This window comes from Rhamphochromis sp. 'chilingali' (assembly GCF_963969265.1).
Source record: "Rhamphochromis sp. 'chilingali' genome assembly, chromosome: 5".
NCBI classification, from domain to species: domain Eukaryota; kingdom Metazoa; phylum Chordata; class Actinopteri; order Cichliformes; family Cichlidae; genus Rhamphochromis; species Rhamphochromis sp. 'chilingali'.
In genome coordinates this window covers 14799226-14816113 of record NC_137932.1, presented here as the reverse complement: position 1 = coordinate 14816113, position 16888 = coordinate 14799226, and the positions used below count along the sequence as shown (strand labels likewise).

Below are 16888 nucleotides of genomic sequence, written 5' to 3'. Positions count from 1 at the left end.
TAACCAAAAAATAACCAAATTCCCTAACATACTAAAATCATTGAGCAGTCCAACTGCTTACCACGGTCCAACCGTATTAAATCCTTTTAGCGGTCCAACCGCATTCAATCATTACCAGCAGTCCAACTGCTTTTAAATCCTCAGTACTGTCATGAGATTCTCATCAAAATCAAAGCAGACATTTACCGGCAACTTTTACTGAATAGACATTTAATTTTATCATCCAATTCAGCACACTTCGGATAAAATCAACAGGCCTGTGCCTACCTCTTTTTAAAGGCGCCTGTCCCCTCAGTTTGGTTGCCGGGTCACGCCTGCCTGTCTGACCACAACGGACCATACATCACCGTCTACACCTCCAATCCTCCCTCCTCAACCACCGGACGAGCCCCCAAATGTTAAGGTTCAAAATTGAGGAAGGAGAGTACAAACCACCCTTGGTCCAGAAGCTCTTGGTCAAACAATGATTTTAATGAATACACGCGTGGGAAGACAACTCTGTACGCAGACAGCCAGTAGTCCTCGACTTAATCAAAGCATGAACAGATATTTTATAGCATCAGGGTTTGATTTACTGACGCCCCTTCATGCGTCACAGATACATTTTATACATAGATCAGATCAACACCAAAATGACTTTTCACCCAGAAAATCATCTTCTATTTTCATGGCTGGTACTTTCCGTTCTTGTCTTAAAGTGAATTGTTCCTCTTTCTTGCCGAGACAACAAGGACGGTTCCTCTTTTACCGAGACACTTTTGCAGTTACAACCAGACATGACTAATCTCTCCTCTAAATAAATTTAACTCATGTGTGTGTGTCACGACCTCACATGCTCTTTCTCAATTTACCTGTTGCACTTCTGACCTTTCACCAGACCAGAGGCTCACTGAGACTATGTGTATGTCTTCTACTAAATAAATGTTTTAATCAAGAACCCCTACTAAAAGCTTAATACAAGAATATGAACATATAAAAGATATTAAAATGAACTGTTGTGTAAGCATGTACTGCAATTCCTTCTATGTTCTAGTTTTCCCTCAGCATGGATCATCTAGACACTCTCACTAGATGAAGCTTAAGACCATTAATGAACCTGAACATCAACTCAAATAAGCACAGATATGCATTGTGTATAAAATAGTCATAACTGCTTAAGGCCTTCTTAAAGCTATCTGTTACATTGTTAAAGCCTCGTCTTAGCCTGCTGCTCAAAATAACTTCCACTTCTGCAAAACTCTCCAAGCCTGTTTCCTGTCCTGTTACTTTTAGCCTTTCTGAAAGACACACACTGTTCAACCCCTGAATGCAATATAAACTCCAGATTATATTATTAATGCAATGGTAATGATGACAATTATTTAACAATAGCAGTAAAATAATTTCCCTGCTCCACAGTGGCCTAGCCAGTCTCCAGACCTCAACCCCATAGAAAATCTGTGGCGGGAGTTGAAAGTCCGTGTTGCTCGGCGACAGCCCCAAAACATCACTGCTCTCGAGAAGATCTGCATGGAGGAATGGGCCAAAATACCAGCTACTGTGTGTGCAAACCTGGTAAAGACCTATAGTAAACGTTTGACCTCTGTTATTGCCAACAAAGGTTATGTTACAAAGTATTGAGTTGTATTTTTGTTATTGACCAAATACTTATTTTCCACCCTGATTTACGAATAAATTCTTTACAAATCCTACCATGTGGATTCATGGATTTTTTTTTCACATTCTGTCTCTCACAGTTGAAGTGTACCTCTGGTGCAAATTACTGACCTCTGTCATCATTTTAGGTGGGGGAACTTGCTTTATTTACAGTGGCTGACTAAATACTTTTTTGCCCCACTGTATCTATAATCTGAATGTATTACTTATGTCTTAAAGAATGTTGCATTCTCAAAGTGGTCTATGGGTGAGGACAGTAACATAATACTGGATGGAGAGCCAATGTATGTAGGCCCTGGAAGGCATCCATTGCCTGCAGGACTTGAACCACAACCAGTGACATGGAAGGTGGAGGGAAGGGAAGAACCCAGAAATTGAGACCTAAAAGCAGCTTAGTAAACGTTAACCCCTTTATATACCCTTTAGATTATCTTAAAAGAATGTAACAAGGAAAAGAAAACCTCTACATCTCTAAATTAGCTGCAGCTTCTTGATTGTGTTTTTATGCTGTGATGTGAACATAAAGACAAGGTATAGAGAAACTGCTGAACTGCAGAGTGGTGCTGAGTGCAGTGCTGCAGGTCAGTACTTGCAGGGTTAAAGGATGGAAAGTAACGAACAACAAGAAGATCTCGGCTGATCATCTGTGCACTTTCTCCTTGGAAGTGGAGCGGAAGAGTTTACGGTTTGCAGCTGTGAAGGTGTGACTGTGACAGTTATATAATAATTTTCAAAACGGATGAATACACTGCAAGTCACCCCATCCTAACTTTGGTTATGTAACATGTCACTGAAGCCTGCACGGCTGAAAAGTTAGTCGTGATGAAAGGACTGGTGGCAGTCAAATACAGATTCAGGGAGTTTTTGCAACATGGGTCACATAGATTTATTATTCATTAAACATAATGGATTTGTCTAAAAATTTGAGGCTTTGTCTACATAGGGTGTTTAAAAAAATCTGGATGTACTCTTATTTTCTGAATACCCATAAAGCCAAAATTGAGATAAAACACAAAGTAGAAACAAAAGTAGGAAAATCTTTGACAACCAAAAATACTAGAAAACAAATTAAGATAGAAAAAGATAATTTCTTTAACTTAAACAGGAACTAAAGGCCTTTTTTTTCCTGAAGCTAATGCATTTTGTTTATGATGCATTAAATACATATTTTATTAAAGCCATTCTGCACTGAAGCAACTTTAATATGTAAAATATTTTCTCTTTGGGTTTAGAAAAAACGGCTGTTGTGCTGTTAGGAATTTTCAGCTCAATGAATATCTGCACTGTGACTGTTGAGGGCATCTCATTCATTATTAAATCCCTGGAAGGTACAAAGAACAATGAGTGTTGACTTCCCCTGCAATCTATAACACACTGAATACTGAATAAATGTAGAAAAACATGCATACAGTAGCTGCCCAGGAGGCTGTACCAGAGTATGTGTAGCAGAGTCTCTTGTTGCTCTAATGCTGGATGATTTGAGCATTTGCTATGAGTTACATTTAACCATATGCACACAGACGGGTGTAGAATTTTTTTTTATTGCAGAAAAATTGGGTAATATCTTTTGGGTAAAGTGCTTTAATTTTTCAAAATAAAAGACAGCTTGTCATGTTTAAAACTAAAAAAAAAAAAGTCACTATGTGGCATTGTTAGGGGCACATTTCTAAGCAACTTTATAAAACTTGATACAAAAGCAAAGAAAAGCAACACGTAACATCTGTCTTCAGAGGGTGGAAAGGGTTTGGTTATGTTTTCATTTAGACAAATCATCTGAACTGGTAAATTATTTAACATTATCGCGGGAGATTTCCTGTAAACAAACAAAGATTATGTTTACACAGACCGCCATCCTTTAATTGTAAAATAATATGCTGAATGTGTTTCCTCACTTATAAAATATTTACATATTTTTAAATATTTAAAATCCCACGTTGTTTACATTTATGTTTAACTGCTAAACAATTTTTTTTACGTCTTTCTAAGCGCATTTCCATCCTATGGGTGTCATTTAGAATAAAAGCATTGTTGCTAACTTGCTCTTTCTTGATTTTTCATGTAGTTTTCTGTTTCCTTTCATGAAGGTATATTTTTCAACATAAATATATTCAACTACTACATTTTATTCGGCCAAAGTAACGCAAACCTAGACACTGGTGTGACCAAATATATATTCCCCAATTGGTTGTGATTGGTTGTTGAATGATGCCACTGGCAGTTACATGGTGAATTTGGTGTCAGAATGGTATATGGTGCTACACCCAGAGCCACTGAGTAAGTCACTTGTGTCAGCGAGCGTTCAGAATTGGGTTTGTCACGGCAGTATTTAACAGCAAACAACAAACTGTCAAATTTTGATAATTATAAATCTATAACTATATTGATTTATTATATTACCATACCAGATACAACTGTATATGTGATTACATCAATATGTATACATACAGTAAAATATGTGAGGATTTGTCTGGACACTTAACCAGAGCTCTTGAATAGAATGCATTGATTTGAACTATTATGAGGCTCCATGATCCGCCATTACTGCAACAAAAAATAGAAAAAGGTTCATTGGAGTGAATGGAGATGATGCGACTGTGTAGTCCATACAATGAAAAAATATACCTCTACTGCTGTACACAAAAAAATTGCGTTACATGTATTTTCAAAATAAATGTAAAGCTGGAAAGTATGTTTTGTTGTGTGGATTTATTGGTAATTGAAATGTGTTAGCAGAATTTTCAAGTGATGATGATTCATCTCAAAAATCACGAGACACTGCTCTCCCATATATAAGCTGCCTTTATAGGTTAAAGGTATCAGTACTGGTATCAACACTACTATCTGTATTTACTTGGTATTGGATCGACACCAATATCATGATTAAAAATTAAAATAATACACCAAAAGCATCAAGATCAAATTTAAGACACTGTCCAAGAGTAATAAATGAGAGCCATGTTAATTAAATCATGTTTTATTATAGTTAAAGAAAAAACATAATGTTAATGTATAGTAACACACAAAGCTGACTGTTCATCACTCGGTTCAAAAGAGATGCTGAACAATGTTAACAGGCATATTGCAGTTAATGAGAACATTCCAGTACAAAAAAAGGATGAAATGTGACACTCTGTAAAGTAAAACTACTAAACTAAAATATGATAAGCTAAAGATTATGTAAGAAAACTCTTTCAGAGAGGACTGAAGCAAAAGTGAGCACTGCATAAAGGCCTCAGCTAGCTGAGCCAAGTGCGTTTAGACGGGGCTGGAGCAAAGACTCCATAAGTGCATGAGGTGCAAACTGTGAGGCCATCAGTAAGTGAGGTGGACGCCTGATATTCTCAGCCATCGGTACTGAATTCAACATTTCTGTGTAGTAAAGTGGGAGGAGTTAATTGGGGTGTATCGCCAACATAATGTGACTCCATTAAAAAAATGGTTCTCCAGTGTATGAAAGCGTGTACGACAGTCCTCTAAGGTGCAGCACTGAGTAATGCCTTTCCACTACACGTAAGTGAGCTTGCATGCTCTGATTTAGACTATGGGAATACAGTTGTTCTATATGAAAACATATGACAAGCAACATGTACATAAGATAGTTTGATGCACACGAAGAAACTTTGCAAAAGAAATTCACAGCGCTTTGCAGTGAAGTCTGAATGGGCTGTCAGGGAGGCCTTAGTGGTTGAAGACACTGTCGCAGGTTTGATCCCCAAAATGTTCTTCAGCAAACCTGCTCAATCATTCTCAGTCATTTAAGCACCTACACGGTGGTTTAATCTCATGGATGGAGAAAATAAAGTAGTTAGCAGAGCAGAAAGTTTGGTTTAAACTTGAACTGTAGACACACAGGAGACACTGAGATCAATTATCTTTTAAACGTTCACTGAAAAAATAGGTTTTCCCTCAATAACACCTACTAGTGTCCAAATATATACAAGCTTTAATTTCACTGAAGTGACCATACTCCTTACAACCAAAGATTTATTTTGGAAAATGTGGATTTAAGTTGTTTTTTGTTTCAATAAAATATATCTTGGCAGGGATTTTATACAGTTAGTACACCCTACTTAAGTGTGTCTCACAGTGTATTTTGTCCCTTTTCATATTCAAACAAAGTTCCGCCTCATGAGCACAGAAAATACTGAGTTCAATATTAAGATACTCGATATTCAGAGGTGCAGAGAGATGCACGTGGTTTTTTCCCCCTGTCTTCTAACAGCAATAGTTGTGTAACGAATGCTTCTAAAACAACCATTAGCGTCATTTCTCTGTAACATCAGTAACAATGTTAGCGCTAAATGGTTTGTGCTTAATTAATGGAAGTTAAATACATGGCTGGAGTCTGAAGGATGCATCCTCTTCAGTGCCAGAAAGAGGCAAACGTCTAGAGTCCAACATCTCTTCAGGATGCAAATAGAGTTCCCTTGGTGTCCACAACTAATCTCGCACCACAGTAGGAGGGCTCTCCCTCACTTCAAGTGGGACTTCATCTAAATGCACAAAGTCCTCTGGGTTTCTAGATGGAACATCTGCGTTTATTGAGTCTTCTGTAGGTGTTGATGCTGTGCAACCCCGTGGACACTGAGCTGATGCCCGAGTGGCGCTGCAGACAGCATACACAGCCGTTAGAGTGAAGGGGATTGGAAAAAGCCTCTCCCTGCTCCATGTAGGTGTCTGAAGTGGAGAGGTCGCGGGGGATGATCATAGGTATGGAGTACTGCAGCTTCTCTCTACTTTTGTACCAAAGACAGGAGCACATGGACTGGAAATGAAGCACCTCAGCGTAAACGTTACGCAGACCCCGGCTTGCCGCTCCGCTTCCTCCGATCGCACTCCCTCCGCCGACAAACCCAGAATGCGTGGAAGAAGGAGAGGCCGGATCTACGGAGCAGTTGATGTGTCCGCCTGCCGGACCGTTATGTGCCAGTAGAGCCCTCTGTTCAGCATCCCTCTTCTCGTCCTCGGCGTTCATGGTCATGAAGCGCAGCACTGCTAAGTTGAGGAACGCTCCAATCACGGCCAGACCTGTCAAGATGTAGATGAAGCTGAAGGCCACGTACTGCGGCTTCTTCTGCAGAGCGTGCTCATTTTGCAGCGCCACATAGTCCCCAAAGCCGATGGTAGTGAGCGTGATGAAGCAGTAGTAGAAGGCGTGAAAGAAACTCCACCCCTCAAAGTGGGAGAATGCCACTGCGCCCACACATAACGTGCTCATGCAGGATATGAAACCGATGGTCACCATGTTGACCATGGAGACCTCAGTGCGCCTCATTCCAAGGCACTTCTTCAGGCGGTGGAGCAGGTACCTGACAAAGGTGTTGATCCGCTCACCCACGCTCTGGAACATGACCAAGGTGAGAGGGATGCCCAGGAGGGCGTAAAGCATGCAGAACATCTTCCCTCCATCTGTGCTCGGGGCTGCATGGCCATAACCTGAGGGAAGAAGGGAGAAAGAAGCAGGGTTACTGGGGCAGAACTAATTAAATCTGCAGTGCAGAGGACAGGGGTCTGAGAAGAGAAGGCTGGAGGCAGGAAAGATATGAATGATTTGTATTCTCTGAGCAGCTCTTCTGATGAATTCAAAAACCCTTCATTTCACAGCGGCAGTATGCAATTGGAGATGAGAATGCACAGCGGTGTGGCGGGAAGAGCCGAGTATTGATGTCGTGTACAGGAGAGAGAGAGAGCTTGAATAATTCATTGACAATCGGTGTCCGCAGAGTGGCTTCAACTAATGAGTACATTTGCACCTAATTAGGACTCAACATTTTCCAGATCAAATAAACAGGACACCGTAGGGTAGTGTGAACATACCGGTCTTTTTGTTTGTTTCTATAACACCACTTTTTGCCCCACATGGTATAGAAACTCGTTAGCATTGTGGCCGTTAACAGTCAAAGCCCCCCAAAAAAGTATCTATGGCACAAAATATATCAAAAAGTGGGAGAAAATTTTCCTGTAATTTATCCCCCATAAAACAGAGAGCAGCTGATAAACCACTTACTGTAAAAACATACTGTCAGGGAGATGTGTACTCACTGAAATGACCTGCAAGCACACACTACCTCCTACTTTATGGCCTGACTCAGAGATTTTGTAAAGATACAGAGCATGGAGCTCCCAAATTTCAGGATGTATTTTCAGGTTAATTGTCAGCCTTTTGTGTCATAACATCATCTTCTCATTATTATTGCCCAGCAGGATATGACTCCCTCGCAAGCAACATCATTACAGCGTGAAATATGTTCCCAATACGAGGACCTGTTGCGCGCCGGGACGGAAAGATGACGTCCCCGATAACAACAGGCTGGGGAAGTGGAACGGGCTGACCAATAGTTGAATGTAATTACTCCTGGGTTGATTTAATTCTTCTGGCTCTGGTTCTTTTGCCGTGCTGATCCGTGCGTTTGAACCATCTGTCTGTCTGGTGCCAAATATGTTTAAAGCTTTCCCAGTTGTGCCGCCAAAATGAGAGTCATTACGACTGATGGATCTCTCAGTAGAAGGAAAAACCTGACCTGTTCTCCGAGTGCGAGGACATCTTGCTTCTTTGTGGCTTTGCCTATTTTTAATCTCATCCCCACAAAGACATTTATCACATTTTCCAAAGACAGAGAAATTACCTCTGACTGCAGTCTTTTCTAAGTAAGAGACTGAGTCTCAGGACAAATGATGACCTTAGGTTGAGCTTAATATCTGCACGGGAGTGCTTTTAAACTTGAATAAAATTAGCATTCCTGGTGCAGCACACGTACTATTATTCCATCACTTATTGGTTGGGATGGTTAAATAATTTACTTTTAGGTCTTTCAACAGTTTATCCATTAGGCCTGCAATAATTTTTCCAGCTGTTCTCCGTGACTGTTATTTGCTTTCAGCCATTACTTCTAGCAAACTGCTTAAACAGTTTAATAATTTGAATTAACGATTTTAAACATTTAATCAGCACTTTTAGCTGTTTATCCATGTTATCTGGCCAGCTATTTATTCAGTACATTTAGCTCTCTATTTCAGCCGTCTATAATGTTAATCTTTTAAAAACTAAGTTTGTAATGTTACCTATTAGAACCATTTTTCTCTTGCTTTCTGTAAGCGATTACAGAGCTAACTAAGCAAACTGGTTGCTGTTTTATAAACCATTTAAAGGACACAACGTAAGTTGTTAACTCTCTGTTCCAGTCACGCTCCATTCCTTTGAGGATATTTAAATCTTTCTTTTCACTAACATGTTTCAACCTTACTGCTATACCTCGTCCTGCATGCTGTATTCAGTTCTTACAATATACTGTTCAAAAGTCTTGAGTCAGCTTTAATTTCTTTACACTTTGCTTCCATGAAGCCAGGCTTTCCTGTCAAGTCTTTCAAAGTTTTTCTTTGCACACTGGCTCCTTTTTTTTCTTTTTTTACATTTTCAGCCCAATCTTTGTACCTGTAAAAACACAATTTGTTCCCATTGCTTTAGCTGAATCTATGAAAAATGACAACAATAACCCAGCTGATTCCCCGGCTCTTTGGGAATCCCCTTGGGTGATTCCCAAAGAGCTGGGGAGCTTCTAGCTAAACTTGGCACACTTGCTGTGCAATGTGTCCTTAGAAATCAGAGGAAACTGGAAAAGTGACGTGGCAGTGAAAGTGGGAGGCCCAAAAAACTATTGACAACAGATGAACAGTATCTAAAAATTAGGACCTTATGAATAAATAGGAAAAAGTCCAGCAGAGACCCGACAAAATACAAGAGAACTGGACTGAAAATCTGTGGCAACATTTCTTATGTAGTGATGAAACGAAATGTGAAAGTTCTAGTTAACAATGAAGGAGGATACAACAGTGAGGGTCTACAGCCATCTTTAAAATACGGTGGAAGTTTGTCTTGGATTTTTGGCTGCATTTCAGCTGGTGGTGTTGGACATATGTGAAAATTTCTGAAATTATGAACACGGAAAAGTACTGTCAGATTTTGATCCACCATGCAGCACTGTGTGGAAAACATCTGATTGGTAATGGCTTCATTTGTCAAATGGTAATGAACCCAAACACACTGCCAGTGCCCTGGACAAAAAACACACACAACGTAACACTATCAGTCATGGATTGGCCTCCCCAAAGCACAGACCTCAACATTATTGAAGTAGTATGGGATAACTTTGACAAAGGGGCGACCGTGGCTCAGGGGGTTGGGAAGCGTATCTGTAACCGGAAGGTCGCCGGTTCGATCCCCGGGCTCATCTTCCTATCAAAATGTAATGAAATGAGACGTTTGTACAGTTTTGTAATCAGTCATGTGCATTTGTCATTATTATAACTGACTACTGACTTGCTTTTTCTCCAACAAATGCTGCTAATCAGAAATGCATATGGTCAGTCCATCCCTCCGAACTTCCATCTCAGTGTTACTTTTTATGCATATATATTAAAGTCATAACCTTCTAAGGAAATTTTTCATTATTACTTTCATTTCAGAAGGTGCAGCTCAAACTTACTTCTGCATTTGAAATTATTTATTACTGTCCCCTCAGGCCCCGCACACTGCTAGTAGAGAAGAAAAGAAGAAGAAGTCATTGAAAGTTAACATAATTAGTCACAGTGCAAGAAAAGATGTTGGGGTGAAATCCCTGAGTGTGTTTCTTTCTCTAAAGTGTTAGCGACACACAGGGTTTTGTGGCTCTCCCCAAAAAAAAAATAATAATTCCTGATTTAAATGTGGCCACTAGCCTCTTTGAGGTGCTGCAGTATAGCACATGTGCATATGTGATTTCAACAAACTAACCAACCATCAGTCTTCAGTGGAAAAGTCTGGAATGTCCAAGCCTGGCGAAGGCGCCATCAGGTCACAGCTTTGACCAGGAGCGTGTTTGTTGTTTTTACATTGATAGGGTTGTGCAGGGTAAAATGCATCCCTGTAGGTGAGACTGTGAATGTGCGTTTTGTATCATCCATATGCTGTGAATGACCTTAGCTGTGCCTTGTGCCATCGTGTCACTATGTGGTCACTCACAGCACACTGAAAAAGTCAGGAGTGTTGTCATAGTGTGGAAGGAACTTTAATATTTTATCTTGTCTGTGATGTTATGTTGTGGGTTTCGTTAATATTGATTTTGATTATTTATATTTTGTATACACACATCCACACATGTGCAGTAAAACCTAAGCGCAGTTGTCTTTTTCTGACAATGTTGTATTTTATTCTGTTCTGTTTATTCTTATTATCTTATCCTATTCCAGTGTTTTTCTTAATTTTTGCTACTGTGTCTTTGCACTGTCCACTTTCTGCTGCGACACAACAAATTTCCCACATGTGGAACGAATAAAGGTTATCTTATTCTTTTATTTGCATGCTTTTATTAAAAGAAATTGTACTACTTCCAACCTGCATCTCCATAATTCAACGAATGACCTACACCTGCTCAGTCACCCAATATAAAAGGAGTCCAGCGTAGCAGTTGGCACAGTGGGATCGATACATCACAGAGACTCACCAGGGTGGGGCCCCAATGGAACAAGGAGGAAGTGGCAAAATGGACTGGGAAATCCAGTTAAAGGCAATAATAGTGCGGAAAGTGACAAGAAAGTCATTGTTACGATGGCTTCTTGAGCATTTCGTTTAAGACGGTGATGCCTGTGGACATGTTATTACTGTAGACTGGCAGTTAGCATTGCGTGCTTTTAGTTTTTGTTATTTTAAATATTCTACACTTAAAATTCTTCCTTGACTTCTGCATTCTGAGTAGGGTAGGTTTCTCACCATCCAACTAGCTCACAACATTTGGCTCCATGTGACTTCTTTCTTTTTCCTCAAAATATAATTTCAGTTGAAGGGTTGTTGTTTTGACATAATAATCAGAATCAGAATCAGAATACTTTATTGATCCCTGGGGGAAATTATTTTATAATAGATATATAATAGACGTACATATCGCAAATATGCACGTGCAGCAGTCACATTTGGGACTCCCAAAAGATGGGATCTAAAAATAGGAGTACTGGAACATGCTGCAGAACTCATTAGGGAGATGACGGTGAAAGGAATGGCCAAATTTAAATTGGGAAAGATTTTTAAGATTTTTACCTGTAAGTAAAAATAAATAAATGCACTGATTAATCATTCATCATGGAGTAAGCAGGGCAGTGTATGCTCAGGTGAGCACAGAAGTTGAGCTGTAGGCCTGTTTGGAGCTGTCACAAAGAGCATGTGGCCTGTCGAGACAGGAGGATGACCAGAGTGACAGTGGCACTCGTCACCGGCGCACACGGGAGCTGGAGGCAACAACGCCAGCAGTCCTATCACCATGTGAGAGAGTGAAGAGTCGCACATGACAAAATCATCTTCGAAAAGGCCCCCAAACAGTGACAAAGTTATCATGAGACAGGATGTAGAAGATAGAAGATAAAGAGGTTTTGTTTGAACAACCCCTGACTGTCTGAAACTGAAGTATTAATCCAGAAAAGATCTAGTTTCATATTCGCCTCTGTCAGTGCGCCCCAGGGCAGCTGTGGCTACAATGTAGCTTGCCATCACCAGTGTGTGAATGTGTGTGTGAATGGGTGGATGACAGAATGTGTAAAGCGCTTTGGGGTCCTTAGGGATAGTAAAGCGCTATACAAATACAGGCCATTTACCAAATTGGCAGTGTCGTCATGAAGATATTGCCACAAATGTTTATGCATATTTGATGGATTGATCATGGGGGAGGTGGGACACTAATCCCCCGCTAAAATTATCTCAGATTCTCAATTTGTGTTGGGATTGTTGCATGATAGAAAACCAGCACTGAAGGTTTTTGCCGTATCCCGAGGCTGATTGTCTCGTAACCCAATTCCTGTAATTATCATGTGAAAGAAAATCTGAAAATTGCATAACTGTGGAAGGAGATAAGAGTTTTCTAAATACTTATTTGGCATGGGAGGCTAATGAATTTCAGCAGAACACAGGTGCACCATACACTCAGACCCTCCTCGATGCTGCCTCTGATTGCAGAATCAGGATTTACAGCCAGTCGCTTAAGCTAATGCCTCTAGCAACAGGATAGTGCTAATTTAAGTGCTGCAAAACAAATCATTCTGCAGAGAGAAATATTCCCCTGTGATAGCCTTGCCAACATTTTGTAATTTGGAGGTTTCATTTCAAGATTTCAATCCTGGCCTGTAATACTTTTGGGCTTTTTTTTACCCTGTAATTCATTTCACAGTTTTTAATCCGTATTCACTTTAGCAGATGGGAGCACAGCTTTATTCAGTGCTGTGCCATATTAACCCTCGATCAGATTTTCCAAATTAAATGTTTGATACCTTCCAACACTGCTCATCTGTAGCAATGCAAATGCAAAACTGGTGCTGGTTGTCATATCTCATTTATGACTCTAGTTTGCCTTTACAGATAACAATTCAGTGTATACAGTTCCTTCCTGCTCCTTAAACAAAACATTAACCGCTTTCCCAACTGCATCTAAAGTCTTCATTACGCTGATTAATTAGGCAGGGGCAAAACGGGCTTTGAAAATACATCAAAGAATGGCATAAATGCAGCTCCCAGGGCTCCAGTTCTCTGTCACTCAATTAAATTTTCATTGATTACCAGGTACAATTTGTTCTCGCCAGCAAGACGAGGAGCACAACCTATTCATCAGCTCACCTAATGGGAAGGGATTCTCAAAGAGGTGTTGCATTTATCAGGGGCTCTTTGTCAGTAATTTGTAAGGATAGGCTGCATGCAACTAATCCACAGCATACACCACAGAGGTAACGTGTATTCACAATATGCGACCATATATGTAAAAAGATCCAAAATCTCAGGATATGGAGTCTGTAACTTAGATGCTGGTGGCAGCACTACACTCTCTAGGGTAGGCAACTGATAACGTCCTTAAACATCTCTGCATCCTGAAGCCCAGGCAGCACCAAACTTGGTAGTGCACTCATCAGTCTCTCTCTGTGTATGTGTGTGTATGGTTTCACACAAGACTGAGGGACAAAGGTGAAATGAGTGGAGGGTTTGGTTTTCTTTTCTTTGTATTACTGAATAAATTAGAAGCTCTCAGTGTGAGGAAACGATGCTGTTTGCTGGGTAGCATGTTAAGGTGTTCTAGAGGCATGTGCAGCATTTGAATGGTCTATTTAATAAGTGTGATGAGAATTATTTCAGATTTTAAGCTAATATTTTGACAAAATTAGCATATTATCCTATTTACTGTGTGGCATAAAAGATTGTTATCTAAAAAGTTAGAAAAATCTTACTTAAATAAAATTTAAAACAACTATTTAGTAAAATATGTAACAATAAATAAACAAAGGTCAGAAACCAAAATAAAACATTAATGTCTGTCATGTAAAAGACGATGTCATTCACAGACTGTGAGTACACAGAGGCCCGCGCTACGATGCATGATTTCTGTCTATCCAATTTTTAGTATTACAACAGCAGTTCACTTCCTGCCAGGGTATATTGTCATAGTAACTTATGCTGCAGACCTAATCTGCTCTAGATGCGGTCACCCTCTCGATTAGAAATCAGCAGGTATGAAATCACTGCCTACTGAGCCATCAGGTCTCTGGAAAATGGCATCACTGATCCTGAAAGACCCATCAAGGGCATCTAAAAGTCTTTGTGCTTCCCAGAACAGGTTCAGTAATAAATATAAGTTATTAGAAGCAACTTTATTATTGTTGTTGTTTTTTTCTTGTTGGTTCCAAACAGTTTTACAACAATTTGTTGTGTTGTACAAGTATAAACACATGATCCTAAAGCAGCGATTTGTGCTTTTGAGCCTTGTATTGAATTTGCATTTACCTTAAGCCTAAAGTTTAATTCTGTCTTTTATATTTATTCATTACTCTCAGGTTATGAAACTCTAGCGCGGCTGCAGGTAAAATAATAAAAACTGCTGATCTGGCTGCAGCAGCGGTATGTATGTTTAACTTTTTCATATTTTTTACTATTATATTTCTCTAATTTAAAATCATTTGTGAAATTTAGCTGCTCTGCTACCAACAGACCCGCCCATGTTTGTGATCGGTCAGATTCTGCCAACACGATCCCTTTTAAGATCGTCTTCTGTCATCTCGGTTCTGTTTCACCTCCCAAAAGAAAAATGATTACTAGGGTTTCCAAAATTACTTCTTAAAGATGAGGTGTGGTTATATAACTGTAGTCAAAATTAAATATTTTTTTAATTAATTTTTTGGGGGAACAAGAGGCTGAGAGGAAACACAGTGTAACACCAAAGCCTTACAGTATTTATACAAGATGCGCATTTTGGAAGGAGTTTGAAACATGCTGTAAATATATAGACTAACATGCTAAACACAGCAGATGCTCAGAGGGCTAGCTACAAGTATGATATCCTGACATGCCTTGCATTACTCTAGCCCCGCCTATCTCGTGTGTCATGTTGCACCATAAAAGGCTGAGTAGTTTGACACCCAGCCCATGAGTCCTGGGGGGAGGAAGTGCCTCTTATCTAGCTATGTGTTGAACTACCCAAAAGTGAATGAGTGGAAAAAACTGCAAAAAGCTTTGGATGTGCATACAAAAACCACCTGTTTCTATAGACCTACTGAAGCAGCATACCTAGAAGAGTTGTAATAATTTGCGCTGAGAGGGAATGGCTGTCAGTGTGTAATGCGGTCGTGATCTGTAAACAAATTCCTTCTGCAAAGCTGAAGTGTGCTCTGAGGTGTTGGACACAATCACAATATTCAGCCGTATATGGCCATCCTAGTTCTTCAATGTACAGGTGGCCAGAGGAGGCATCCCAGCGTGACGTCACCCTTATCTGCGTTTACACCATCCCTGAAATGCTGAGCAGATTGGGGAATGTTCTGTACAAGTGTGCAAATAAACACATCATCATCATGTCATCCTCTTGGTACAGACTGTATTTGAGCAGCAGCCCAATCTGCTTGCCTTCCCCGCAGCCCGCTTTCATCTCTCGTTGACTCTGGCCAAAGACATCATTGTATGACCCAACAAACTGTAAGTCTTCTCCACTTGTAAGCATCAAACTTTTCGAAGAATAACACCTAAAGATGGCACATTAAAAGGCCATTATGACATTGTATTTCCCACAAATACAATTCCACTCTTATCTAAAATGTGGACCTAAAGCCCCCCCATTAATTGTCATTCACAGACACTTCAAACTCCAGACGACCTCACGATTGTTTATACAGTACAAGCACTCCAGCTCAGCACTGGTACTCCCACCTCCCTCCAGTACTCCGTTTGGCTTTTGACCCACAAGGCCTTGCTGACAGCTGCTGCGTAATGTCCGTGTGTGTGAAAGGCAGGAATTCTAAGACCAGTTTTAGTGGAATATTTACAGTGAGTGAGTGAGTGTAATCACGAACTGGGAAAACAGAAACACGCTTGCTTGATTTATTTGAAATGAGTTATGGATTTCAAAGAAATACATTCAGGCATGTTGATGACTTCAAGTAACTCCAGTGACCTGAAAAATTAGAGTTCTCATATGCTGAAAATGTTTAATTTTATACAAAATGAGGAGAAATTCACCTCTAAGCTCCAACCTGATTGCCAAGATAAAGATGTGAAGTGGACGCAGTTTCTAAGATTCCATTTGTTCCTCCCATACAGTAAATTATATACGCTATACACATCATGTACACCTTGCTATTACTGAGTTGAACCGCCTTTTGCTGTCAGAACTGTCTTAATTCTTTGTAGCACAGACTCAAGAAGGACGACACGATAGCATTACACAGATTCGTTTCCTGATCGTCCCAATCCTAACCCCATTCCATATCCCAAAAGTGCTCCATTGGATTGAGATCTGGTGACCATAAAGGCAATTTGAGTACAGTGAACTCAATGTCATGTTCACCTAATGTGTTTGTGACATGGTGCCTTATTCCAGAAGATGAGTACACTGTGGCCATGGTCACGGGAAGGACATGGTCACCAACAAGACTAATATTCTGTTAAAATGATGTTTGGCTGGTACTATGGTACAAAGTGTGGCAAGAAAATATCCTTGACATCATTATACCACCAGCAGCAGCCTGAACTGTGCTTTCATGTTGTTTACACCAAATTTTTACCCTACCATCCAAATGTCAAAGCAGAAATGTTTTCAGAATGTTTTTTTCTGTCTTCTGTTGTCCAATTTTGATGAGCCGGTTTGAGTCGTAGCCTCAGTTACCTGTTTTTAGTAGACAACAGCAACTTCAGGGTTAAACAGGTACATTCAGACATGCTCTTCTGCATACTTTGGTT

General features: G+C 40.0%; 1 protein-coding gene across 1 annotated transcript in view; it reads right to left on the bottom strand.

Annotated features, from left to right (window-relative positions):
* Positions 1 to 4745: 4745 nt before the first annotated feature.
* kcnk3a (potassium channel, subfamily K, member 3a) overlaps positions 4746 to 16888 on the bottom strand; it is a 46480-nt gene continuing 34337 nt past the window's right edge. The window contains exon 2 of the mRNA XM_080882053.1: positions 4746 to 7092. Coding sequence (XP_080738179.1) covers positions 6176 to 7092 — 917 coding nt within the window. The 3' untranslated portion in view covers positions 4746 to 6175. The remainder of the gene's footprint in view (positions 7093 to 16888) is intronic.